This window comes from Hippoglossus hippoglossus, chromosome 10 (genome assembly GCF_009819705.1).
Source record: "Hippoglossus hippoglossus isolate fHipHip1 chromosome 10, fHipHip1.pri, whole genome shotgun sequence".
NCBI lineage: Eukaryota > Metazoa > Chordata > Actinopteri > Pleuronectiformes > Pleuronectidae > Hippoglossus > Hippoglossus hippoglossus.
Window position 1 is genome coordinate 7,256,577 of NC_047160.1, and position 27,617 is coordinate 7,284,193.

The window sequence follows — 27,617 nt, forward strand, 5'->3', positions numbered from 1 at the left end:
AGCAACACAGTCATCGCTATGTATGTACTGTATATATATGTGGCAACGTACATCAGGGCATCGTAGCAGCGGCTGGTCGTCCTCTCTGTGGTAGGCAGCAGCAGCAGGGGGCAGGGAGAGGGCGTGGCTTGTGTTGGGCGAGGTGATGTGGAAGGTGGGCACCTGGGGCGGCAACGGGGGGTAGTGGAACTCCACTGGAGACAGACGTGCTGGCGTGGTCAGCGCTGACACGTACCTGGATGGAAAAGACAGCAAGAGATTATTACAGTGTCTGAGTTACAGCAAAGTTATTTCTGCAGCTAATGCTCAGTTCCCCACATTTATAGCAAATAGTTCTGTGTTTGACAAAATACACTTTGTGCTCAACAAGCTGTTTGAAGAACATTCATTCGATTTACTGTTTACCTGTTGTGTTGGTCTGTGCTGCTTTTTAACATACAAAAAGCACGACACAGTTGGTGAGTGTCAAGAGCTCATTTGGCACTAATGTACAGTGGTTTGATTACCAGTGACCTTACATAAAAGGTCTTGAAATAAATCTGTGGGATGCGAAAGCAAAAAAAAAAGTAGAGGCCGAATGTGGGATTTGCACTGACTTGTCTCCAGTTGGTCGAATGGCCCACACACAGTGAGAAACTATCACTTTCATGCCTGTGGACAGTTTTGTATTTACTTTTTTGTAATGAAGTGAAAGTGTTGACCACCTCGCCACACACTCAGCCAGTCACAAATATCAAAAACATTATGGTACATGAGCCCTCACAGCTACCGGAGACTTCTGCTGTGTGTGACTCGATTCAGCACAAAAATAACTTACACTTTACATTACATATTAGTTGCATTAAAATGTATCGAAACTTACAAAATAAAATGGTCTTAAATACTTCCTCCTAACGTATCATGCTTTTACTCTCATCCTTGAGGAGTTATCTTAATATTAAAATTATGTACAGAATACTCAGTTACTAAATATATGTCTAATATTAAGTATCTGTTCTATTGTAGCGTACAAAGGTAACATGATCAGAGTTAAATACAGAGCCGGTTTCCTGTAGAGCAGTGGTCACCAACCTTTTCGAGCCCAAGATCACTTTTTAATTCCAAACGTAAGCCGAGAGCTACCACCCTGATATCTTCCAAAAAAAACCCTTAGGAGGGTCATATTTATTATTTTTTGCAATTTCTGTTAAAGGCTGAATGTACAAGAAATAAATATACACAAAGAGAGGCAGTTGTGCAACTTTTTCTATTCAATGACAATATTCAAATTAATATCAATTCATATTTACAATGCAAAATATGTAGCTTCTCAGTTCCACATCATGTTCTGCAGAGGAGCTGCTACTGCAGCACAATGTTTTTACATATAGGCTTTGATTTGAATATGGCCACAAATATGATTATTGTCTTGTATGAAAGAAGTCCCTTGTACTCAAATAAATACCAGTACTACACAGTATGAAGCCGTGCATCTTTCCGCTCATGCAAATATTTCACACTAAAAAAAACTTTTTAAACAAGGGAATGGATATCATTAACAAACTCTGGAGTGCTTTTATTTTGGCTTACAGAAAGTGTTGCAACCATTTGTTTGTGACATAAATTCATCAGATAAACATTAAAACTCAGGTGAAAGATAATTTTCTCTGTTTATTCTGCTGTGAACCACAATGTTTATCTGTTTATGATACAAATGTATTTACAACACTTTCCGAACCCGTTTCAAAGTAAAAGCACTCCAGCGTTTCACTTTCTGAATCCACTCATTTGTTCCAACGGGGCTTTGGTTGTTATCGACAGACCGAAAGATGCGCATCTTCATACCGTAGAGTCCTGACATCTAGTCTCGTACATAATCCGACTTGTATTGAAGGAAATGCAGGAGACAAACCAGCAGCTCAGACGCCAGTAGCGGACACACAGCGCGTGTGAAAAACAGACAACCGACACACAGACAACCGACACACAGCTGATCTGCGGCGCGACGACAGCCAGTGAGTCCAGAGAGTTGGGGGATCGACAGTGAAGACTGGCAGATCGACCTGTAGATCGCGATCGACGGGTTGGTGACCACTGCTCCACATTGTGCCGCTTTGCCGTCGCAACAGTTGCCCCGCAAATGAGACACACACATTTTTCTTTCACTGTCGGAAAAAATAACTCTTCCTCCCAATCATTATGAAAATAGTATGTTTTCTTTCGCTTTTCTGCCATGTTTTCTTTAGTTTGGGGGGTAAAAACCACATCTAGCTCGCCATCGTTGCTGCTCCTGCTAGCTTGTCTCAGCATAGAGTGAGATGGTGGTTTGACTTTTTTTTTTATTTCAAATTTCAGTTTTTCTTTTTTTTCTTCATTTTTAAATTTTTTTTTCTTTTTCTTTTTTTTAATTTAGAGCATGCCTTGCGGGCGACTCGCGGGGTCCCTGCGGGCGCCTTGTTGGCTACCTCTGCTGTAGAGAGTCAGGGGGCATTCAGGGACATGTAGGAAATGACTAAATGGAGTGAAGTCAGACTGAACTTCACAGAGTCATAGAAATGTAACAACAGAGAGGGGATTTATTCTTTTACAAATAAAATACAAAATATTACCAAAAATCATCAGGGACAAAAGGGAAGCAGAGATGTATTAAGTCACTTTACAATGAACGGTATCCTAAATCCTTCACAAATTGAAACATTTATAAAAGATTACCACTTGGGGTCAGCAGAGAGCACAGGAGTGTGGGCAAAAGTGTTATAGAACCATGAGCAAGCACAAGAACCCTCACACATTCACCATCAGCATTTGGTGAGTGTGTGTGTGATTGTGTAATACTCTCTCTCACACACACACACACACACACACACACACACACACACACACACACACACACACACACACACACACACACACACACACACACACACACACACACACACACACACACACACAGGACCAATGTCCTACCTGTCGCTGTGAGGTGAGTCTCTTAGAGAGTCATAAGAATCCCCGTACTGCATTCCAGGTCTGGACGTGTCCGTGCAGCCCCAGTGGGTGGCCCTCCTCGCCATGCAGGCCGGGCTGCTGCACTTACTGGTTCCCACAGAGCTGGACAGCCCACCTGACTGGCAGTCTGAGTTCATGCTCTCTGTTCGCTCCATGCTCCACGTCTGCTCCTCGTGTCTGCAGGGGTGTGTGTTTGAAGAACAAGTTTAAAAGTTTACAAAAGAGGCAGGAGGATAGTGAGGAGGAATAAACACTGGGCAAGAATAAACCACATTAAGTGTTTATGTGGCATTATGAAATAAATGAGTGATAATCTTGATGAAAACATCAAAACAAATATTGTGGCAGAATTGCTTGTACTACTGATCCCAGCTCTACACAATCTGACTCTGTACTTTTTTGACAAAACAAAGCAGACGTGACTGATGATGAGAGCCGAGCACTCACAACTTAGACACAGATATTTCCCCAGGTGTCGATCTAACAAACCATAGATTAAGTTTACCATGTTGGTCTTTGTAAGGTGAATGTGTATTAAAGCTGAGTGAGTGTTTGGCCAGAGAAACTCCTGTTCCTGAGTGTGAGAGGGTCCAGGTTAGTTAGATTCATATTCAGAGATCCTGCTGTGTTGTTATGCGTTGTTATGTTACTTGTTTACAATAAACCAAATAAGCTGCTATATTACTGCCCCCTGTGTGTGATTCAAGATAGCATAACACAAGCTGATTTAAAACATGTTCTGAACTCTGAAATTTCCACATACATTTGCCAGCCCCCTAGTTAAATGTCCGGAAAATCTCAGTGTCCATGTGAGAATACAGGAAGAAAATGCCCTGGAAAATTCACAGTGAGCGAGTTGATGTGTTGGGGACGTTTCTCACAAGCAACGGATGCAAAGATTTGAGAGCTTTTGGTGATAAGGGCCGATGCTGGTGTGAATGTGCTGTAAACAAAAACACTGAGCTTTCCACAACAGAATGTATACGTCATGTCCTGCCTCCTGCTTGCTCTACTCAGTTACCACCCTTTGCCAGAATATTCTGGACATTTTCCTGTTGTTGTGAACGCATCTGACTCAGACAATCTCCTGCTGAGTTTTTTTATATGTCAAAGAAAAAAACCCAGAAAATGGTCCAGACATTATCCACTGGTAATGTCTGAAAATGGCTCCAGTGTCTGTGTTCTTTTTCTGCCATTTCCTGCTCCCCCTTTTACACGGACATTGATTTGGCTCTGTGACTCCCTCCACTACTGGCATACAGGCTGGTCAACACTGCCCCTTCACTCCAGGTATGTACCTTTTATACAGAGAAGTGGATGGAAGGTGTGACAGTTCCTCCTTGAACAGACTGTGTCACAGCATTGGGTGTTGCCCATTGGCTATGGCTACAGTTAGAGCTCAGATTTCTATAGACTTTGTAGGGTTACTGTTCTGCTCTCTAGTGGTAAAGTTGTGTACCACATTTTTTAAATGTTGCCTGTCCTGAAGTGACTGTCACTGTGGTGATATTCTGCAAGTCTCTGCTCAGCCTTTGTCTCCCTTTGACCCAGTTAATATCATCTCAACACTTGTAGAATTGTGTGCTACTCTTTGACAATTATCAAATCAGCTATGTTGACAACAAGTCACATGACATAATCCGATAGGATGTTTTAAAAACTTCTACTTATGTATTTTTTCACTCACATCACAAAACCCTGATAATATCTAACCACACATACAGTTTTCATTTTGAATGTCCAGGTTAAGTCATCTCTGAATTTCTCCCGCCACAACAGTACAAGATAACATTTCTCTGACCTTGTCATATCTCATATAAAGAAAGATAAGGATTTCAGGATTTGTCATGACTGCATGACATGTACATGCTAATTCTCATTTGTCAGTGTGTGTGTGTGTTAGGTCTACCTGGAAGCATGAGAGGCAGTGGTAGAGTGGTGGGAGCGGGTCGACATTCGGCTGCCTGCGTAGTTGCCTGCACCCTCAGCTCCATGGCTGATCACACACTCTGTCGTGGGGATGCTCTTGGAGATGTACTGTAATCAACACATATAAGGACACATTTCTATTCTTATATCATGCTCTCATTTTTAAAATAACAAACAATAAAATAAATCAAATATTCAGACGTATAAAGTGACATCTAACTACGAGAGGATTTTTTTGTACACGTCTGTTGAAACTCTTCATGACTTCTCTCTTCACTGTGTTTTCACTGTTGCCATTATGCTGACTCTTATTGAGTCTCCAACAGGACGGTAGGTGTTATCAGGCCTCTCTGTAACATCTGTCAGCATTGTGCCACCATGTTTCCTCCTGTTGTCAGTGGATCAGAGTTTTATTTACACGACAACTCTTTGGGAGGCAAAACTGCTCTGAAGGCTAATAGAAGCTTCTTGGTGGAGTTAAATCACAGTGACAAAGCTGAATAAAGTCCATCAGTATCCCAATCCTAAAGAGACATGAAGCAGCTGAGGCTCTGTGAGCTTCCTGCTCAGATGAAATTCACATCCAGTTTTACTGTCATCGTCGTCTTCTTCTTCTGTCCCTGCTTTAGTATTAATAAATATCTGAGGACAATCTGAACGATTTGACATCAGAAACCTATTTATAGAGAGTTATATTTAATTGAAAGGACGGATATACCTGGCTCTATTTTAGCAGCACTTTGATCAAACTCACTTTGATAGAGCTAATAGATCACTGTAAATTAATTGCTATTGTTTTATTATGTATTTATATTGTTACTGGCTGCCAGAAGCTAAATCAAAAACTCAGACACCAAAAATGCCTTTGATACAACTGCACCAACTTTATACTTACCCAGCATCTCAATCTCTAATTGAAAAAAAGAAAAGTGTCCCTGTTGCCATGAGCTTGCTAACTGTTCCTCATTTTTACATCCAGTCTAGTAAATTAATTTTGATCCATTTAAAAAAACAGAGGTTACTTATCTATCTCTGCCTCAGGACCAGCTCTGCCTCTGAGATCACGTCTGCCTGCATTGACCTGTTGTAGTTTTCCTCTCAGTTAAACCTGACCTTCACATCAGTGTATCTACTGTCCACTGGACTCACATCAACCATGGGGATCTCCTCAGGACCGGGCCCCGGGTGGTTGGGCCCGTTGGCCAGCATGCGGTTGGGTTGCTCCACACACTGATTCTGGTTCTGGTGTAGGTGGCTTTGCATCTTCTTCCTCTGCTTCCTTGATCAGTGATGATGATGACGAAGGAACAATAAGTCATCTGGGTAAAGTGCTAATCTACAGACAGTGATTGCTTAAGTCAAGTGAATCACATTATTTAATTGGCTATGTGGCAGTTTAAGAGTTTTAGTAATTTGTATTAGATTTCTTTGGATGCAGGAATCATAACAAACCAGCCAAACAAATAATTAATTACCTCCGCAGAGGAGGTTATGTTTTCATCTGCATTTGTTTGTTTGTAAGCAGGTTTCCACAAAAACTAGTGGACTGATTACCCCGAAGCTTGGTGGAAGGATGTGGTATGGGTCAGGGAAGTGCCCATTCAATTGTGGTGAGGATCCAGATCTGGGAGCAGATTCAGGAATTTTCTATCACTTTCTTTTACATTGTGAGAGATATGACTATTTTTTACATTTTCCTGTATTTCTCAGATAATAATTCATGGATCTTGATGGAAAAAATGTTTAGGGGACTGATATTTATGAGTGTGTGACATCTGGTGTGGTGAGTTAATTCCAAGGGACTGTTGGGTCTCCATGCACTCCATGGTGGGTGTTTTCTTATAATATCTAATACAACCTACCAATGAGACTTGGATAGGTTGGATTGCAAAGGGTGGTGTTGGTTATGTGGCAGTTTAAGATTATAATTTTTTGGGATGCAGGCATACAACATACAAACAAATAATTATAAGCTGATTGTTTCTTTCTACAGCAGTGATGCAAAGTATCTAAGTATATTTACCCAAGTATTTTTGTGGTACTTATGCTTTATTTGAGTGTTGTCATTTCTTCTTGAAAAATTCATTTCTAAACGCTCTAAGCTTCTCAGGTGGTATAAAAAAATAATATTTTTTGTCAAATAAATAAATTATATATAATATGACATCAAGAGTCATCCAATATTAGACAAAAAGGAAATGACTGGATGAGATAAAAGAAAAAGTAATGATAATGATATAAAATTGTGTATCAGAAATGAGTTTTTCTTCTTTCTTACTCCATTAATCATGTCACGACCCCTCATTTATCTTGTGACACCGTAGAGGGGTCTGATCCCTCGATTGGGAGCCACTGGACGAACCTACCCAACTGCATTTAGAGCAGTTGAACAAGCGGTTTCTCAAACAGCTACAAGAGTAAAAGGCTGCTTGTGAAACTAATAACAAAGTATATGATATATCACTCAGAGGGGACCTTTTCTACAGAACAAGGACTTTTACTTTGGATAAGTACATTTTGTCTTTCATATATTCATATAGTTGTAATTGTATCTTTGCTTAAGAAAGGAATCTGAATACGTCTTCCCTCACTGTTCTATAGCATGAGAAGAAGCAGCTCATCACAACGTTTTCATACATCAGGTCAATCTGAAAATTTGGAGCCTTTTATGAAATGGAAGACATTTTTCATCTCTTCAAGGTCACATACTTGGTTTTGCAGTAGGCCACCACACAAACGATGCCAACCACCAACAACGCCACACAGATGCCGGTGATCGTCAGCACCCGCCTCTGGTAGAGCTCCTCCGCCTCTGTGGATGGAAACACACGCACATACACACATGTTCACATGCACGCACACACACATAAACACACACACACACACACACACAGAATGAGCGCCTCTCTATTGATGGTAATGACAGAACAGGTATCTCACTATCATCTGCTGCCATCCTATCCCCTGTGCTCGACAGCTACTCCTGCTCTATCATGTGTGATGTCTTTCACATTTAACTAGACTACAGTCATACAGTGCTACTATAACAGAGGAGCAATTCTACAAACTCATATATTATGATGAAAAGCAGAGATGTAAACCTGACAAAGACTTCCTGCTGTCCCTATATCACTTCTTTACAATGGCCATGGGGATGTAATGCTACAGATGGAACTGGCTGGGATCAGAATGCATCATGCCAGTATGGATGAGGAAAAAAGACGTCACCCAGATGATAAAAAATAATAATAATTGTTTGTTCAAAGTGTTAACGCAACAGTGGCTGGTGAGACAAATGTTTGGTATTCATTGATCCTCTCCATTCATGTTAGATGCTGTCTTTTTTCATGAATGTGTGAAATATTGTTATTTTGTTGATGTGCTTTGTCACTTGCAAACAGCTATTGCTCCTCTGTCCGTCCAGAGCAACTCTGTGAGGTGTCTACATTTGACTCTGAGTGGAGTTTTCATATTTCATGAATAGTTTGTTCTCAATAAAATAGCAACAAAACACGGGTGTGAAAAAGCAGCATTTTGCAGATCTCTGGTTGAAAGTTTGAAGCTCTGACCTCAACCAACCTCTCTGCACTCACAAGTGTACTTTGCTGAACCTGGGACCACACCCCAAAGAGAAGTTGAACCACTGTAAATCAGCAAAAGGTGGATTTTGATGGGGTGTTAATTTACTTTTTGAACAATATTTTAGTAACCTAAACCTAATCCAGATTTCAATTTAATGTTTTGGTTTTAATGTATTTTAACTTCAATCTGATTAGTTTTACTTACAAAAATGTAGCCGCTACCTGTTCCAGACTTCAACATTAATATCAAAATTACTAATACTATTAATGGTGTATCAATATTAATAATATTGAAATTAGTAGATTTATTATGAAAACTAATTTCTGAGACTGAAGGTAGCCTACATTGTCATAATAGAAATGAGCTATCATCAAAGACAATTCATTTTGTTTTTTATAAAGTTATTGAACTGACCTATAAAGTATAATCCCTAACCATAAAATATGATAAGATAAAATAATGAAGTATCTAATATCATTGGCATGTGCACATGCATTTTAAAAGTTTTTACAGCTCTTTTATGTCCTGGACTTTGAGCCCAAACAGTTTTGGACCATGTGATTTGACACTTTGCTGCATTGAACTAATTAAGTTCTAACTTGTTCTCATAGGATTGTGGTGACGCTGTGTGAATTCTCTGCCATCTTGGAGTTCCTAGGTTAATTCAAATTTTGGGGCCTGCTGTGGCGTAACACTGTGTCAGAATGGGAAGCGCAACGACACAATGACAGAGGAAGCAACAAACAGAACAGAACACAAGGGGAAGAGGGGAGAATAAAAGGAGGAAAAGCAAAGTGTTTAGGAAGGAGGGGGAGAGAGGGAGAGGAAGGGAGAGGAGCGGGGGCGTGCCCAGGAGGAAGGCCCGGGGAGGAATCAGTCCTCATGGACCAAAGACTGGTCTGACTTTGTGTCCTTATCAACTAAAAGTGGATTACAGAGGTCCTTGGATTGTTAGTCATGGTTAAATTAAAGTCCCTGCAGTGAACTAATTCTTTTAAAAGTCATGGACCTTCACAAACACAAATATGTTCAGTTCCAATGTGTCTTCTCAGTTTGCAGTAAAAAGCTGAAACTACCCACTTATCACAGTGGTAGTGGATCGGTGAGACCTATATATTTATTCCACTGTGGTTCTATGGAAGAAATTTGATTAACTAAAATAGGGAAAATGTTTTGTAATACCAGAATGAGTTTGAAGCAGGGGCAGGTAAATCCAACACTGTCCTCTTTACCTCTATCATTTCCTCACCTTTCCCTCTCTCCCCTCCCTGACAAAGCTCTGGACACGCCACTAAAAGGGGGGATAAAGAGGGCGAGGAAGCGTGAGGGTGGGCAGGGGGTTCTAAATAAAGGGCCTCTGTAGGGATTGACAAGCCTACGAGAGCCTTGGCCCGGCATTGTGTGCGTGTCACAGGGTACTGATACAGAGAAGGCAAAGGGAAATGGGAAGGCGAGCTCACTGGCACAGTGGAGCCAACAGCAAATCGTGATTTAGGACAGGCGAGCTCTTGACTTTGACACTGAGTCAATCATGGACAGAATAATAAGGACAGACTATGTGGTCAGGCCTTTTGCCGGCTTTTGGCAACGCTTTGCAAAAATACTCGCAGCTTGCATGTTTTTATTCGACAGGCTGCTGAAGCCAATATGCACGTTGCCAAAGCTCAGAGGACAAGCCAGATACGGGTATTTATCAATGCTGTGAAACGTTCTCTGATTTCTGGACAAAGAATGAAACGTGCTCTGATTCTGTGTCCAAATAAACACAACTTTGATTCGTATCAAGGCTCAATTCATTGCTTTAATTCACCTCTGTACTTTGTTTCATTAATGCATTCCTCCCAGGTAATTTGTCTCTTTCTTCAATGTGTATTTTTCAAAATGTGTCTATGACGAGAAGAAGAGTGCATGCAGACAGGGGAGGTTACATGTCTTGAAACCAGGTTAGTGGGTAGGAGAAAAAGAGGGACAGGTTGAGAGAGACCTAGTTGTTGGTTTTAGGAAGAAGATGGCACAATAATGTGTGACTGTGAGAGGATCTTGGCAAACCCTTTAAGCACAGCAAAATGAATAATAATATTGCATACCCATAAATTCAATTCTGAGAAGCTCTGCCAGCGCAGAAAGTTGTCGTGGTAAAAGGAAAGAGACAGATAGGGTCAGGTGTAATGTCCACTTGGGAGCAGTATATTACTTTCATGTCCTGCATACGCTGAACCAGGATATAAGTTAATTAGTGCCGTCAATTAGAGTGATGGACATGTGTACTGTCCAGTAACAGACAGACAATTCAGACAGCCGCAGCTCTGTGACCCCCATAAATGAGAGGAATCAAAATAAAAAATAAATCAAACAAAATCAAAAGCGAAAGGGAGAAAATTAACCAAAAAGCAGAAGGAAAGAGAAGCGAGCAAGCAGGAAATGCATGCAGAGACAGACGGACAAAGAAAGCAAGACAAGAAGCCACATCACTTACTGCTATATTTACTAGACCTCATTTCTGGAGTAAACAACATTGGACAGAAATACAAAACAAAAGAAAACGAGACAAAAGAAAAAAAAAACAAGAAAACAAAAGATAAAAAGCAGTGAGTTACTCTCCAACATAAAAACACAGTACGGTCAATGGGGCTGGCACATGGGGGTGAGTGCTGTAACTCGTTTGACTAATGGCAATTGTGTGCCTTTGTATTGATTACAGCATACCTCCTGTATAGCACTTTTTCCCACTACTGCTGCGTACAGCTATTATAACCTTTCATATGATTTACAGAGAAATCATCTCAGCATTCCCAATTTCCATGGCTTTGCATGCATTACTGGCCGTACAGAGAGGACGAGTCAGCCAATCTCCTGTCCACCTAAACCTGAACTGCTCTACGTTTCCACAGTGCGTTATGTTCGCAACCACTAAAGAAGCAGGCAGTGACCAATCAACATAGATCCAGAACGACAGAAGGTGTTCCTTCAGCTGACTGATAGAGCATCACAAGGCAAAATAAAAGCACGTCACACAGACAGAGTTCAGCATGTAGACAAGGCTTGATGGTGGGGGGGGGGGGTTCCAAAATAAACAAGATATTACATACAGCATGATATCTAATGATATAAAACATGTTTCAATTTGACATTATTCAGTGGAGACTTCCACAATAGACAAACAAGACAACATGGCAGTAAGCAATTGTGTTGAACCCGTGAAAACATTACAGGTCATTACAGGGTCATTTTCTGCTTTCTGGTTTAACTTCCTGTGATCACATGGGCAGTAAACTCAATTTGCTTTTCCATATAAAAACCTTAAACAATCACTGACCCTTCTGTGCTGTGCTTAATTCTGTATCATGTGCCACTACCCATGTTATCACAGAATAGTTATGAAATACGCTCCAGTCATATAACTATGATTTAAAGGAATAGTCTGACATTTTGGGAATTTTGTACATGTGCGAGTTAGACGAGAAGATGATCAATGCCACTCTCATATTTGAAAGCTGAATATGAGGCTGAAGCTAATAGATGGTTAGTTTAGCTCGATATAAAGAGGTGGAAACAGCTAACCTGAGTCTGTAACAACAAATAGCAAAAATAATGAATAAAGGAATGTATAAAATCCACCTACTAGCACCACTGTTTGCCTGGCAACCTGACAGTGACGACAAGAATCCAAGATTTCACACACAACCCGTAATAAAACCAGAATTTGTAGTTTTTACATGAACGCTTTCGCACAGTTAAAAAGACGAGTCAGATAATGTTAAGTTGTGATCTTTAGAAGTGCTGGTAAGTGGATTTGGTGCCTTTGGACACAGCAAGACTGTTTCTTCCTGTTTCCAATCTCTATGCCAAGTAAAGCATCTAATAATTCATTTTAAAAAATGTTGAACTACTCCTTTAATTCAATCACCCAGTGATGAGAAACAAAACACGACACAGTCTGTGAACATCTTAGACGTCACCCTTAAAATATTTCAAGCAGCATTTAGCTTCATGCCACAATGAGACTTCATCAGATGATCCATGGATGCTCAGTGTGAAAACCACAGGTTATCACATTCACCTCTGTGGGTTTTTATCCTGATCTCTTAGTTGAGCACAAATTCCACTGATATGACATCACGAAAGTCAATCAATACCACATCTGGCCCTCAAATGCAAAGCCCTGAGTGAAGCTTTCAAATCTCATTACACAGAGACTTGAAATGTTCAACATATTCTAACCCTAAATCTTATTTTCATTCAATTGCCAAATTATTTGAATTTTTGACAGAATGTGTCTTAGTAATGGCAGCTGTTCAAAACGATGTCACACAGACTTACAAGCCTTCACTTTTCAGTCCTGCTCCTGATTTAAACCTTAAAATCAATGAAAGGTATTTTTTTCTTTTTATTTAAGAGGAGCACAGCACACATTAAGGACTTACAACCTTGTATTAATCATTTCTATCCACAGAATTTTGCCTTGATCATTTAGTTGTTCTTTTTACTGCAGCACCGATGGACCATCTACAACAAAAAGTGTTGCAATAAGAGCAAATAACTTTAACCTCCTATGTTGTTTATTCTGTTAATTCTCTGTCTCCTCTGTTTCCGTTTGTGCAGTTGTCTGGTTCAAGCTTAATGAGAAGTATTTTGTTCGCAATTTACATCCTAAATATATAGAATTTTAAAAGTAAGATTAAACATTACATACAAATTAGGTGCTTATCGTTGAGTTGTCAATGCTTTTTTAGCAGCTTATAAGATTTAAAGCAGATGAGGTACCATAAAAAATATGTGTCTATATCATAAAATACCTAGAACTGGTTGCTCTGGTTACCAGAGGAGCAGCACAGAGGAACCAGGGGAGACAGGTAGAGGAAGGGGTGGACACAGAGGCATGCAAACTCACACTCACTTACACACACATACAAGCACACACACTGCCCTCTCCATCCAACCCCTCCAATGCAGCATGCCGTACTTCAGTGGGAAGGAGACAGACAAGAGCAAATGGACATACTGTAGAAATCGGCCATGACGGAGTTTTGACAGCGGTCCCCCGTATAGTCATTGGGACACCTGATGGAGGGAAAACAAGACACAGAGGGGGAGAGGGGGGGGTGTAAAAGATACAGAGGGCAGAGATAGAGGATAAAAACGAGAGGAAAGAGAGGAGTACACAAAGACAGATAGAAGGGGAGGGGGCATAAGAGAGCAGAGAGATGAGGGGTTAGAAAACACAAAATCCACCAACTACAGAGAGAGAGAGAGAGAGAGAGAGAGAGAGAGAGAGAGAGAGAGAGAGAGAGAGAGAGAGAGAGAGAGAGAGAGAGAGATGACCAGCATACCGTGACATATCACTGCCATCAATATGACATCACTGTTACAGTTGAGACATCATCACAGTCATGAAGGTCAAGGGATGGTGCAGGGATTAGGAGGGGTTAAACATACAGTTGTTAACCTCTAACCCTGTACACTCTCACACACACACACACACAAATGTGTGAACACACAAAATTGCTTCATAGTAGATTAGTAGATAATAAAATCTCATTCAGTGCATCCATTTCTTATCTTCCAATCAAAAACATGACAACATTTTAAAAAAGTAAAAGAAAACATCAAAATAGACAAAAAATTAATACATACAATGGACATCCATTATTTTGATACTCGTTCTGAAAAGACTGTAAAAACTGTAAATTCAATATTTATAAAGTTTATGAGAGTGTTTTTCTGTTTGTTTTAGCTTTTCAATCCTTTTTCTATTCAGACCTGCACTGACTTTTAGCCAAGGGGGAGGAGCAAAGCAAGCTTTTGTTGAAGCTAACTTGGCTAATTTCTAAGCAAACAGCTTCTTTGCCCATCCAGCAGACACAGAACAACTTTAATCTAAATTAAGAGTGACGTTTTAGGGAACCTGACAGATGCCAAATATTCACTCTCCTTTTAGCTCTGTTATGGTCTCAACCAACTCTGAGAAAAATGTTCAGCCACTGTTTGGTGCTGGACAGGTAGTGAAAATGGGTTTGAGCAAATGTTTTCACTGAAAACAGCTGTCTGCTCTCTTTTCAAAATAAGGCTGATGAGAGCTTTGAGAGTCAATCATAACAATGACATTTTGGATCATGAATCAATGAGCTTAAAGAAACTGTAATGTTCTGTAGCGCCGAAGGAAACTGCAGAGTCAGGTGATATGGCTCTGTGGGATTGTCCCCTCACACATTACACATTTGATCCACTGCTAATATAAAAATATTGATTAGAGAAACTTTAAAGCAGCTTTAAAATAATTGACGTGAATAATGTGCTGAATTAATTGTCTTATTAACATACAAAATATGGCCGCCATAAGGAATATGTAAACAAAAAATACTGTGTGATGGCCCTTGTGGATATTTTCTGCTATGCTTATCAAGATGATATAGTGAGGAGTTACAGCTAGTTGCTACTTCAACACATAATTAGCCAGAGGGTTTTAGAATGCAGCTTGAAGAGGGAGTTGTGTGTATGAAGTTGAAGTTTGGGGAGAAAAAATCCAGCAGAATCAAAGCAGTAACTTTTAAGTCAGGCACCTGCAGTGTGGCAAGTGCTGCTAACTTCTCCAATGAAAATAACATCCTTGCTCTGAGTGACGCTTGGTGTGAAAACCTTTTGACACATCCAAAACTTTTATCTATAATAAAAACATTAAATGAACCCTATAAACTAAGCACCTGCCAAAAAAACACTTCTGATGAACTGGTAAACACTTAAAGGGTTAGGGTTGTTAATCCTGGAAGAGCACGCTACACTTTGAAGAAGTGCAACTGATACATTCCACCCCATCACATCAGACCTCTCGTCAAAGCTACATCCCCAAAACACATGAACGCGCACTGACTAACAACTGCTTGTGCCTATCGTCTCTGCTTCAGCGGTGTTTGTCTCACCCCGGCTGAAGAACAGTCCTGCGAGAGACACAGACACCAGCTTATCAAACTCACAACACTGAAAGTAACAAGTAGGACTCCTCAAGGCAACGCAGCAATTAATACACATGTATGTATATACTGTATACTATATGAACATATAATATAGTTTTGTTAACTCTAAAACCTGACACTGCCATCCTCTTGATTCTTATCAGCTCTTTAAATGAAACACTTCATGAACTCATTCCAAATGATGTCCTTAAGAAAACAAAAACTATTTTGTGTAGAGTGCTTCAAATTCTGAAATGTCTTGAATTGTGTGTTATAATGGGTGTCATGGCTTGTACCCAGTGACACATAACTCATTTATTCTTTTACCTGCTCTAACTGATGGCAGATCAGCTTTAACTGCAGTCAGATGAATAATAGGCATGTTGAAGATCCAACAGCACTGCACATTATACCTTGGATGAATCACAACAATTGATGAACCATGGGGGTTATGATATTATGGGTGTGGCCCCATTACAGTCATTATAGGATAACAGAGGCTCTCTGGCAATTTTACCCTCCCGGTCGTAATAACCAAACTCCATTTATTACAGTGATTGAGGATCTGCAAAAAAATGTACCCAGTTTAAAAGGCAAAGACCTCCATCTTACCCTCATGCGTACACTGTCTACATAACTGACTGAGTATCCTTCTCCTCTCTTTCTCACCACTAAAGAGACAACTTGCATTTTGAATCAATTACAGCAAAAACCCTCAGAAGAGCCCACTCAGCAATTTCCCATAGAGTTATAAATAGAGCAGCGAGAGTGAGAGAGAGAGAGAGAGAGAGAGAGAGAGAGAGAGAGAGAGAGAGAGAGAGAGAGAGAGAGAGAGAGAGAGAGAGAGAGAGAGAGAGAGAGAGAGAGAGAGAGAGAGATGGGAGAAACTGTGAGCAGCAGCAGCCCTATATGCTAGCATTCTTTTTTCTTTCTTTTGCCTCTTCTCTCTCTCTACCTCTATCGTTCTTGTTTCCCATCATCTGTCCACCCTTTCTTTATCAGTCCATGCTTTCCTTGTTTAAACTGTTATGTTCTCTCAGGCCTAAAAATTTGCAGAAAAAAGATATGGGAAAAAAAAGCACCATTAGCTCCAACCATCTGAATAAAAGCAAAGCCTGTGATTCATTTTGTTATATTCATTATACAAAGACTCTTAAAAGAAATTTAAGAGGAAAAAAAAAAAGACACAGACAGCAATGGACATTGTGTTCAGGCATCGGCCCTACCCTGAACTCATGGCATTTTGTAGATTAGATTAGATTAAATTAACTTTATCGATCCATGAGGAGAAATTTGGCATTTTCAACCTACAGCTGGGAATACAGGGGCTAATGTTTTCTGCTCGCTGCCAGACTGGAGTATATCAGCAAAGTTCAGATTCATCAGAGGAGCCATCTGCAACTCTTCACTGGGAACTGAAGAGAATTCTTCCCCTTCTCACTCAGAAGGTGGCGCAGGTTCTGGTCCAGGCCCTGGTCATCTCACGCCGAGACTACTGCAACTCCCTCCTGGCTGGTCTACCTGCTAGTGCCATCCGACCTCTGCAGCTTATCCAGAATGCAGCAGCTCGACTGGTCTTCAACCTTCCTAAGTTCTCTCACACAACTCCACTCCTCCGCTCCCTTCACTGGTTACCAGCGGCTGCCCGCATCCGTTTCAAGACAATAGTCCCTGAGTCCGTGACGGATCGGGCCCAGTCTACATCCAGGACATGGTCAAACCTTACCGCCCAGACCGTCCACTCCATTCTGCATCTGCCAATCGGCTTGTTGCTCCCTCACTGCAAGCTAAACACTCAACAAAATCAGGACTCTTTGCTCATCCTGGCTCAAAATGGTGGACGAGCTCCCCAATGACATCAGGACAGCAGAAAGTCTACACATCTTCCACCGCAGACTAAAGACTCTCTTCCGACTACACCTTGGCTAAGAAGATGACAGTCTGAAAACCAGCGTCAACTCTGGTGTCTATATTAAAAATAAATAAATAAATTTAAGTTTAGTTGCACTTATATGGCACTTACATGTAGCACTTTGTAGTTTGGCTTTCTTGAAGAAAATTGTACTTTCTTGATTCTTGCTGTTCTGGGTTTGTACCCTCATGGTTGAATGCACTTATTGTAAGTCGCTTTGGATAAAAGCGTCAGCTAAATGAAACTATAACACAGGTTTGGTGGAACATTGAGAAAAGCAAGACAATCCAAGTTTTAATACAGCATCACCTCGCCAGGGGGAATGTTTGTATGTGCTGATCTCCACTTTAACCTCCACACCCAGTTTTAGCCAGGGTGCCTTTCTGTATAGGTGCTGTCCTCCACTTTAACCTACAGACTCCATTTTGCAGTACAGCTACTCTCCCCTTTGGGGGAAGAGGAGATTATACGTTTCCATGGTCGGCACAAAAAGAGCTTACAAATACCATCTCAAATTTCAGGGATATTAACAATTACTCCCGCCTGCCAGTGCCGTGCAGTGCACTGATTTGCAGCTGTCGTGCAGATTTGTGAGCGTCTCTGTGTGTACGAGTGGAGGTCTACAAGACTCTGAAGTTAACAAGCAGTGCAGACAGTCTACAGACAGCCTTCTTATTTACATCCTGTTATCCACCGGCACCAACAGACAGGCCAACAAAGGATGACGGAGCTAAGGAGCAACAGTAACTCTCTGGAAACAGCTGGCTGGTCGGCTGCGACCTAGCTAGCTTGCTGTATCTTCTTTAAATGTGCAGCGGGTTCATGTGTCGAACAATGATGCACAGAAGGCTGTACAATCCTGAACATTTTGTACCCCTATATACGCAGCTCATAATGTCTGTATGCACCCTCTCGAACAAAGTTTTCTGCTTGTCAGCACCATGAAAAAAAAGATCCTGATTTATCCTTCAGCAGTGACCGGAAGGTACATCAGATGAGAGATAGAGAGAAAGGAGGTGAGAGAGTGGAGGGGAAAGCAAGGGATGGAGAGAGAGAGAGAAAGAGAGATAGAGATGGGAGAGAGAAAAGATATATAGAGAGAGGAATGGAAATAAAAAAATAAAGAGCGCAGATCTAAAGATGGACTTCTAGAAAAGACATCCAATTGTAAGGTAAACATAAGAACAAAGCTCTTGATCATGCATGACTATACGCACCATCTGCTATGCACACTGTCAGGGGAAGTGTTTGTTACACATCTACAAAATGACCCAGTGTGTATGACAAGTTGAAACTGAAAGATTGAAACCCGTAGTTTAGAAAATCTGCATTTCACAAAGTGGAGAAGTCATCTTCATCGCTCTGGTTAAATTAAAGCTTCAGTGGTAAATACAGCTAAAACACTGCATTGAGCTCAAAGCCATACTGTACCACTTCATGTGCACCAAGGGAAAACAATGTTACCAGATAACTGCTAATGAGATGCAATGTCCATCCTCTAATACTGTATACTAACATTAGATGCTACAAGCTATACTGACTTATTACTACAAAGCCAGCTATTAATTATGACATTATGACAAACCTTATTTTACTGTTTTTGTGACCAATTACCTGCATTTTCCTATTTTTCAATGTAATAAGAAAACATAACACAGCGGGGATTCATCTATTGTCTAGTTAAGTCATTGTTTTGCAGGAAGTGATGCATTCTATGATTACAGTTTCTAAATCAAAACAAGAGGAAGAACTAGATGGTTAGCATTACCAGTGAACATTTTAACCATGGTCTGTGATGATGAAGAAATTGTTATGGCATCACTCCCATAATATTTCTAAGATCCAATTTACCATGCTGGACCATCCCTGTCAGTCAGTGAAAATGAGAAAATGAGGGAAAAAAGAAAGACTAATGTTTGTCAGGCCTAAGCTGTGTTTGTCTTAATCACACTATCCCTATAGGGAGGCCGAGCACCTGCTAAATATGTTTGGAGTAAACAAATGACACATGGGCTGCCCCGTGTCTGTGTGAGGTGTTCATATGTTTGTGTGAGCTCCTGACAACCAAAACTTGAGAGTCAGATGGCAAAAAGAGAATTCAAAGTTGAAGAACATGAAAAAAAAAGAACACTGTCTGGATGACAAGGATTTGGTATCTTCTTAGATTAACATTGCTGTGCAGCAAACAACGGTCAAGTCTTCGAAGGTCTTGTTCTGTAATTCAACACCTCAAACTACAATAAAAACACAAATTTTAGTCACTGCCATGCAAACTTCAAAGACTGTTTTATCCTTTCTATCATTGTAGTAAATGAAATCAAAAGAAATCAATAACACAACTTGTCACAGTGAAGTCAGCTTTATGTCACACCACCTCTGACAAGCAGTTTTTATATTCATTTAACAGGCTTCTTCATGTGGTCCTGCATGCTGTCAACTGTACAGCTGACTTAGGAAGTAAGATCATCATCCAGGAGGAGACGGTCCACATTTTTCTGACGTTTCACTGTTAGCAATCAAATACTCTGTTTAAGATGAATGAAAAACTTCACTTGGTACCTAAGAGCCCCAGAGGGTCACAGAGAATTGTTTTGAGGATTACTTTTGCATTACCTCACAATACTTTCTTCTTCTATTCCTTCTGTGCCATTCTTAGTAGAGTGCGGCTCGGACCGCATTTTTCAGTTTTGAACTTGTCCGAGCCTGATACAGTTATTGTAAGCTGCATTGAGTTTGTGTTACACTGTCCCTGACACGCATGGTTATTGCTCATTCCCCCCATTACAGACATGTGCAGTGTAAAAAAATCAGCCCAGTCCACTCACAACACTGTGAACCCAGCCTGGCCTGTCTGGTATCCGCACTCCAATATGTGGCCCATTCGGGCTCATCTTCACTTACCAAAACCCATGCAGTATGGACTTTATTTAGTTTTACTTTGAACTGGGCATAAAATATGCTAATATTGTACGGCAACTCCATAGGCATGGTTAAGTTAGCTGGAAAGATCAAGAGGTCTCTCCAGAACAACGTGGTTCGGTGATCTGCTGTATGCTGTCATTCAGAACCAGTTACTGTTCAGGACAACAGATCCGATTCAGATGACTACACACTTGTGCACCTATAATAAATTGATGGGAACAGGAAACTATTGCGAGATAACGCAAAAAGTATTGTGAGGGAATGCAAAAGTAAAGTAAAAAGAATTTACCCTTGGGGATTCCGTAGGTACCTACTTATGTAAAAAGTAATAATATATCAGTCAATACTAGCAGACTATTAACTTTACTGAGATTATAGTTACTAAGGGATGTGCACAGCTGCTAACTGTGGCTAATAGTGCTGAGGATAATACAGACTTAACTGTACATCCTGGCTCATACTTGAATCATTTGAATTATAAGAACTCAGCAGAGTCCACGTGTCCTCAGTTCACTTTGCTTTACCGAGTGCCCTCAGTATGCAAAGTGATTTGTGTTCACACGCCAACAGAGTGACGGACAACAGAGACAGCAGCTTATATACTACGTCATTAGGACGTGCTCTTTAACTTCTCATGCCAGTGTTGTTCTTCTGAACAGACCCTTTTTTTTCACGACTCTCTCTTATACCGAAAGCATTTTCTCAGGCATTGTGAGAAGATTCTAGGAGCAGGATTCAACATATTTCATATGCATGCCGACATAATGTTTGAATCAATATTTGCAAAATCTCTTTTTTTCTGGACAGCTGGTAAAAACGTAAGACCAAAAGCCCTGATATATCATGCACAGTGTCCAAGTGAAAACCAGTTACCTGTTTTACTGTTGTGGCTGATCAGGGTGTATGGGTTGAGTACAACTACAGAACAGAAGACAAGGTAGTGCAGTGACAAGCGACACAGTGTCTGAGACAGAGAGGGAGAGAGGGAGGGAGGAGTGACAGGGGGAGCGACTACACAGTGATGACTGTGGGGACGGGGGCTGACTGAACAACTGACTTACTTGCATGACAGCTGGTTAATACCATGTATGAAGTAACAGTCTCCTCCGTTGACGCAGTAGGTCCTCTCCGTGTCGTTACAGCGTCTCACGTGACTCACACCTGGAGACGGGGTTGTGGTCGTCACTAAGAGGAGGACAGACAGAAAGAAAACAGAACACAGAAAAAAATAATGAGTCATTAAAATCTCATAGCAACTATATAACTAGATATTCTGGCACACCATGCCTCAGAAATTTCAAAACTCTTTAGTGAATTCCAAATGGGTTAGTGTAACAAATAAATCAATGTTCAGATAGAACCTGCTTTCACCTTTTTTGATAATTTTTTTTATAGCTAATTATTGGATGCCATAAAAATTGGGTGAAACATCATAATTGACAGCTGGGAATGACTCGTGATTGGTCGAGACCTTGATCCAGCTATAGTCCACACCACAATCACAATGTCCCGGACATGGCTGCACCCATATCTGGGATATTTTGGCTTCATGTACAACATGAGGAGGTAGAGACACGTTGTCCATCTATTCATACAGTCTATGCTCTGAACACACTTCTGTCTTTTCCCGTTCAAACACAAAATTTGAAAACTTTAAACATACTTATAAGTAATATAATCAACTATAATCAACTATTTTGTTTTCCCAACTTTCCTGTTTTACAACTGCCACCACTACTTTATTTTGTCTTGGTTCTCCCAGGACAAATTTCCATAACTTATAAAAAAAAAGTCTGTACAGAGACATAAACCACATAACAAAATCACATTTGACAAGTTAAGTTGCATGATCAGATTCCTGCATATTTGATTTCAAATAGCTTTCACTATAAACACGATATTCAACTCTATTCTATTCTAACTTATCCCTTAAAGTCTTAACTAGAATACCTCTACCAATCAGTCAAGTTGCAGTTTATATCCATGTATGGCCATGTTCATTAAATATATGAAACAGAGTTAGATTTGATGAAAGGATAAAGTGTATGTTGTCATACTTAGGCCACAGTGAGGTCACAGTGACCGGACCTTTCACCACCAAATTCTAATCAGTTCATCCTTTAGTCCAAATTAACCCCAAAACATATTGATTCCGGTCAGATTTGTCACCAGTGCAGAGGCGTAAAAAGGCTCCATAGGTGTTCAGTTCTTTGAGGAAAGATGAAATTGGGATGTAACAGAATGACAGAAACTCTCTGTAAACATGTTTACAATAAGATGCTCATACTATTAAAACAAGGGAGTTTGTGAATCATGATAGAAGTCATCTAAATGTTTACCCTTTTCTTTATTATCAACATCTATATAAGGTGATCAGACAATTTATGTAGATAGATAGACATATAGACAGATAGATAGATAGATGTTCTCACAGATCTGCACGGTGATTATACTCGTGGTGTTTTCTTGTCCTAGAGAGTTTTCAGCCACACAGGTGTAGTTTCCAGAGTCTTCCACACGGACACGACTGATCTGCACCTTTGAGTTTTTTCTTCAGTGAAATTGAGATACAGAGAGAGAAGAGGAGACAGAGGAGACAGAAGAGAGCCAGAGAGAGAGAGGGTGATATAGAGCAGATAAAAAGATACTGTCAGATATTGTTGCTTAAAAAAGCAGCAGAGTCATCTATGACTGGACAAGAAATTACATTTTTTTTCTAGCCCAGATAGGCAAGAAATAATTTATCATAGTACACAAATAGTTGTAATTGGCCAGAAAAGCTAATTTGCTGGACACATATTAAGTTCAGATGAAATCCACAACTAGATATTAAAGGTTAGAAAATGTTTCAATGTGCTCTTCAGTAATACACAGCATTTCAATAGAATAAAGCTAGGGTTAAATATTACATATTTGAAACTATGCAGTTGATACATTCCACCCCCTCCTATTGGTCCGCTCATCAAATCTACGCCCCCAAAACACATGAACACACACTGACTGATAACTGCTAGAAGCTGACATTTTGTGACTCGCTTGACAACCTCTGGCTTCGCCATCACTAACATCGTCTCTGCTTCAGTGGTGTATGTCTCTCCAGTCATGTGCACTGAGAGCACGGGCAGGGTGCGTAAAGGCAGGTCGGTTAGTGACAGACAGGTTCACCAGTCCCAATGAAATGATTGGTCGTGTTTATTACAGTTCTGCGAGGGCCACAGACACTAGCATTTTTTTCAGAAAACTTGATGCGTATCGGGACGTGAAGATGATTTTCGACAAATAAGATCAAATGTGTTTAGTTAGTAAATTTCAAACAGTGAACTTCAATTATACCAGGTATTGTACCATGTCTTCCTCTCATCCCAACTATAGATTTCAATGTTCACATTAAAGTTTGTATTTTTCCAAGTCTACACTTCACGTACAGAACTTACAACTGCACACTGAAAAAGGCAGAGCCCTGCTGTAATATGTGGAAGCAGTTCATGTATAGCAATGTGTCGTCGAGTTCCACTAAAGCTGATATGATGCTGCACTGGTCTGAGTTAAGCCAGTGTTATATTTATCGGATCCACGAGGTTCCATGAGGGCTAAGGTCCGTGTGATGCAAATTTCATCATTAGAGGGTGCGTGTTAGGCTCTGTGTGGACATCTGTGTACCCAACAATTTGTTGCAGATAGTCCAAGCGGCCAACAAATTGGCAGGTATGTCTGTGGTGTACGCAGCTGTCTGCACGCATCCGAAATGGAGGATTACTAAGGCCTTAGACCAAATGTCTAAATATCTATGTCCTGGCAGCCATGTGGGGTTATTGTTATATAGTCATGGCAACAAACCTTGTGTAACTGCCAGGACGCGTCCCTCCTCCATGGCTCATTAAAGGAACAGTGTCCAGGGAAATGAAACGAATTTCATGCTAAAAAGATCTTCATAAAATACCCACTTGACTGGGCTTTACTCAGACTGGCTAATATTAGCTCTGACTGAACTTTACAATGTTTTTTCTATGCCGAAGGGGGACTGAGGATTTTGGCCCTTATCTCTTACAGTGTGGCTGTTCCAGGAAGGTATCGCTTCATAGCCACAACGAACAGGAGTGATCACAGCAAAAATGACTTTATTAACGTACATTTGACGTGTGTGGGTGTTGTATTTACATAACCTGTACTAAAAAAATCTGTGCTTTATTACTTCTACCAAGGATATTATGTTTTCTTTGCTATTTGTCTGTCTTACGCAAAAAATACTGAACCGATTTTCTTGTAACTCGCGGGAAGGGTGGGGTATAGGCCAAGGAACAACCTGTTAACTGCAGAGGATTTGATTTGTTGCTTTCCTATACATTCTGAGATAGGACGTTTATTGTCATTTTTGTGAATTTATAAAGAAAAAATGCAGAAAGGTTGATAAAAATGTGCAAGTATCTATGACCAAGTGAAATTCGATTTTTAAGCAGTTTGCAGAAAATCGTAATATGCAATAATGTGATAAAGTGGTCAATCAGCCTTGGTGATATTGGCTCTTTGTAATGTAATTCTCAAAATACACTCAATCAATATTGTAATGGCTATGTAACAATGTATAACTTTTCAAATCAATGTTGTAACAACCTCATCATAATGACCAAATATCATACTCATCGACTGACAAATAGAGTTGCAGTTGTAAACTGTCACCTTATATGGTTGTAAGTTTCACATCCAGCAGACACATGAGACACATTGATGTGGAGTTGTGACTCTGGTTACAGGTTGGTAATTTGTGTACTCATTGTAGATTTATTGAAGTTGAGCAAACAGGAGGTATAAGTCATGTTTTCTAACAGGGCCACAGTTTGAGTACAGAATATGAAGTTGCCCAGTGTCACTAAAACAGAGCTGCATACCAGGAACCACTGCAACAAGCAGATTATTTTTTGTCTGGATTTTAAAATTTTGATTTTTTTTGTCCATGAAATTGTGGAGGCTGAATAATCAGAGGTATATTCAATTCGATAAACTCACTTGTTTGTCTTTATTTTGAGGTCTCTGCCTTTTTGAAGCTCGTGTCCATCTTTGTACCAGCGGAAGGAAGGGCTGGGATTCCCCGATGCCTCGCACTTCAAGTACAGCTTGTCCCCTTCCATCAGAGATTGGCCTCGCATCAGCCGCAGCTTAGGAGCAGAGGCTGGAGAGAGATAAAGATAGGGAAAGAGAGGCAGAGACACAGATTGAGAAAGAGAGACAGTTAGAGAGCGGGAGGGGAAGGAAGCAGAGAAAGGAAATCAAAGCCTGCATTATTGAAACTAACTAAAGACATTAAATTGATCTATCCATTTACGTGTCTGTGAACGTGTGTGTGTGTGTGTTTATGTATGCATTTATGTGTGTGGCTGATGAAAATCTGTTTGTGAGGGTTCAGATGTTGAGGTCAAAACCTGATGCACCAGGTCAGAGTCCACAAGAGAAGAACAGAGGAAAATGAATAATATTTCTCTCTCTCTCTCGAAAAACAAAGACGTACGAAAGTGTGTGTCTGTATGTGTGTGTGTGTGTGTACATGTGCTTCATCAGTCTCAGGAGAGTTTTCACTCTCAACTATAACACACTGCATCACTGACACAAGTGTAGGCAACAGAGAAGCTAAAGCAAAGAGACCAGTCAGCACCATCTAGTACCATTTACACACACACACACACACACACACACACACACACACACACACACACACACACACACACACACACACACACACACACACACAGTGTTGTAGTGATAGGACACGCCTGATCAACTGTGAGTCTACTGTTGTATAGGCCCACAGCTCCTTGCAGCACTGCTGCATCTTCCATCTACTCCTTCATGCATTTATCTAAGACACTGTAGGTCTGTATCCCTGTGTGTGTCTCATAACTCCTGCAGGTTATACACAACATACTAGCCGTTGAATACTGTGAATGCCAGTCCCATGAAAAACTCTAAACTCCAAATTCATCCATGTCTTCCTCTCATACTGTGCAAAACATTCAAGACATATATCTAGCATGGTACAAATGAGCAGAGGACATGGCAATTGGACATCTTACTCCAGTGAGCCACGACCCCGGCTAAAAACCTCTGAATTTCTGTGCAAAGTTATTTTCAGCACTTCGGAAAGGTCTGGTGTTGTGGACATTGTGACCTCCGTCAAAGCAACAAACATTTTGTTTGTTGGTTGGTTTGTTTGTAAGCAGGATTACACAGAACCAACTGAATGGAATTCCATGAAACTGTGGTATGGGTCACTGAAGAACTCATTAAATTTTGGTGCAGATCCGGATCAGGGTTTTTTATGTCTTTAACATTGTGGTGCGTTTTTCAACATATTCACTGATCTCTCAGGGAATAATTCATAGATCTTGAAAAAATCTGGCATACTTAGGGATCTGATGAGTGTGTGAAACCTGGTGCAGCTTTGAATTCAAGGGGACTATCGGGCCTTGGCGGAGGTATGAGCTCGAGCCAAAAAAAGCTACAGAAAATGAGTAAATGAGACGGGTGTAGCTGTACATGTACTCTTGCTCTAATTTGACATACTTTTTTGACATGATAAATGTAGAGTTATGTGCAAAACAAGTGTTAATGGCTGGTTGGAGTGACCACCACAGGCTAATGCTGATTTTAAATGATTTTCATAGGTTGGATATATCAGTCACTACTAAGTAAAAATAGCATCTTCAACAACAACAAGTAGACTTGGAGCTAAGTCACACAGACAAGGTAGTATAGTCAGACAATTACACAAGTGTAAGTCTGCGGTGAAGACATTAAAATACAAACAGTGGAGTGAGAAAGTACAACCTCCATGAAGCACCCTCCAAACAGCTTGCAGTTATGTAAGTAGGATTTAGGTATGATTTTTAGACTCACAGCAGAACAAGCAGCACATCCTTAAATCCATTTCTCATGTTTTGTAAGATTTAGTCTTGTCACAGACTTGACACACACTGTTGATGTATAATTCCACGTCACACCAAACTAAATCATCTAAACATCACCAGAAGCTCTCTCTCTCTCTCTCCATGGCCTCTGGCTAATAATGAATAACACTGGAGTGTCACTGTCGTCAAATATTTTTTGAATCATTTGCAGATTATTTTGGTATTTTCTTGAATGTGGCTCCAGATACCTTGGACTAAGTCAGGAAGGGAATTATAATTCACTTCCTGGTGTACATCCAAATATGTACTTCATGTACATCAAGACATTAAAGCTGCACCAGGGGCAGATCCAGGGGGGCATGATGTAAACAAGTCACTTACTATTAATACTGTCAATAAATATGAATTTATTCAGAATGTTTTGATAAACACAATGTG

General features: G+C 40.4%; 1 protein-coding gene across 4 annotated transcripts in view; it reads right to left on the reverse strand.

Annotated features, from left to right (window-relative positions):
• nrg2b (neuregulin 2b) overlaps positions 1-27,617 on the reverse strand; it is a 56,465-nt gene that overhangs the window by 2,519 nt on the left and 26,329 nt on the right. Inside the window, exons 2-11 of one of the 4 annotated variants that reach the window (XM_034599073.1) lie at positions 25,285-25,447; positions 22,713-22,831; positions 21,342-21,465; positions 13,499-13,557; positions 10,584-10,607; positions 7,624-7,726; positions 6,064-6,193; positions 4,895-5,022; positions 2,947-3,162; positions 52-235 (exon numbers count right to left, since the gene is read on the reverse strand). In XM_034599073.1, the coding sequence (XP_034454964.1) occupies positions 52-235; positions 2,947-3,162; positions 4,895-5,022; positions 6,064-6,193; positions 7,624-7,726; positions 10,584-10,607; positions 13,499-13,557; positions 21,342-21,465; positions 22,713-22,831; positions 25,285-25,447 (1,250 nt within the window). Of the gene's footprint in view, positions 1-51; positions 236-2,946; positions 3,163-4,894; positions 5,023-6,063; positions 6,200-7,623; positions 7,727-10,583; positions 10,608-13,498; positions 13,558-21,341; positions 21,466-22,712; positions 22,832-25,284; positions 25,448-27,617 lie in introns of all 4 variants that reach the window. The other 3 variants (XM_034599072.1, XM_034599075.1, XM_034599074.1) reach the window with 3 other exon arrangements.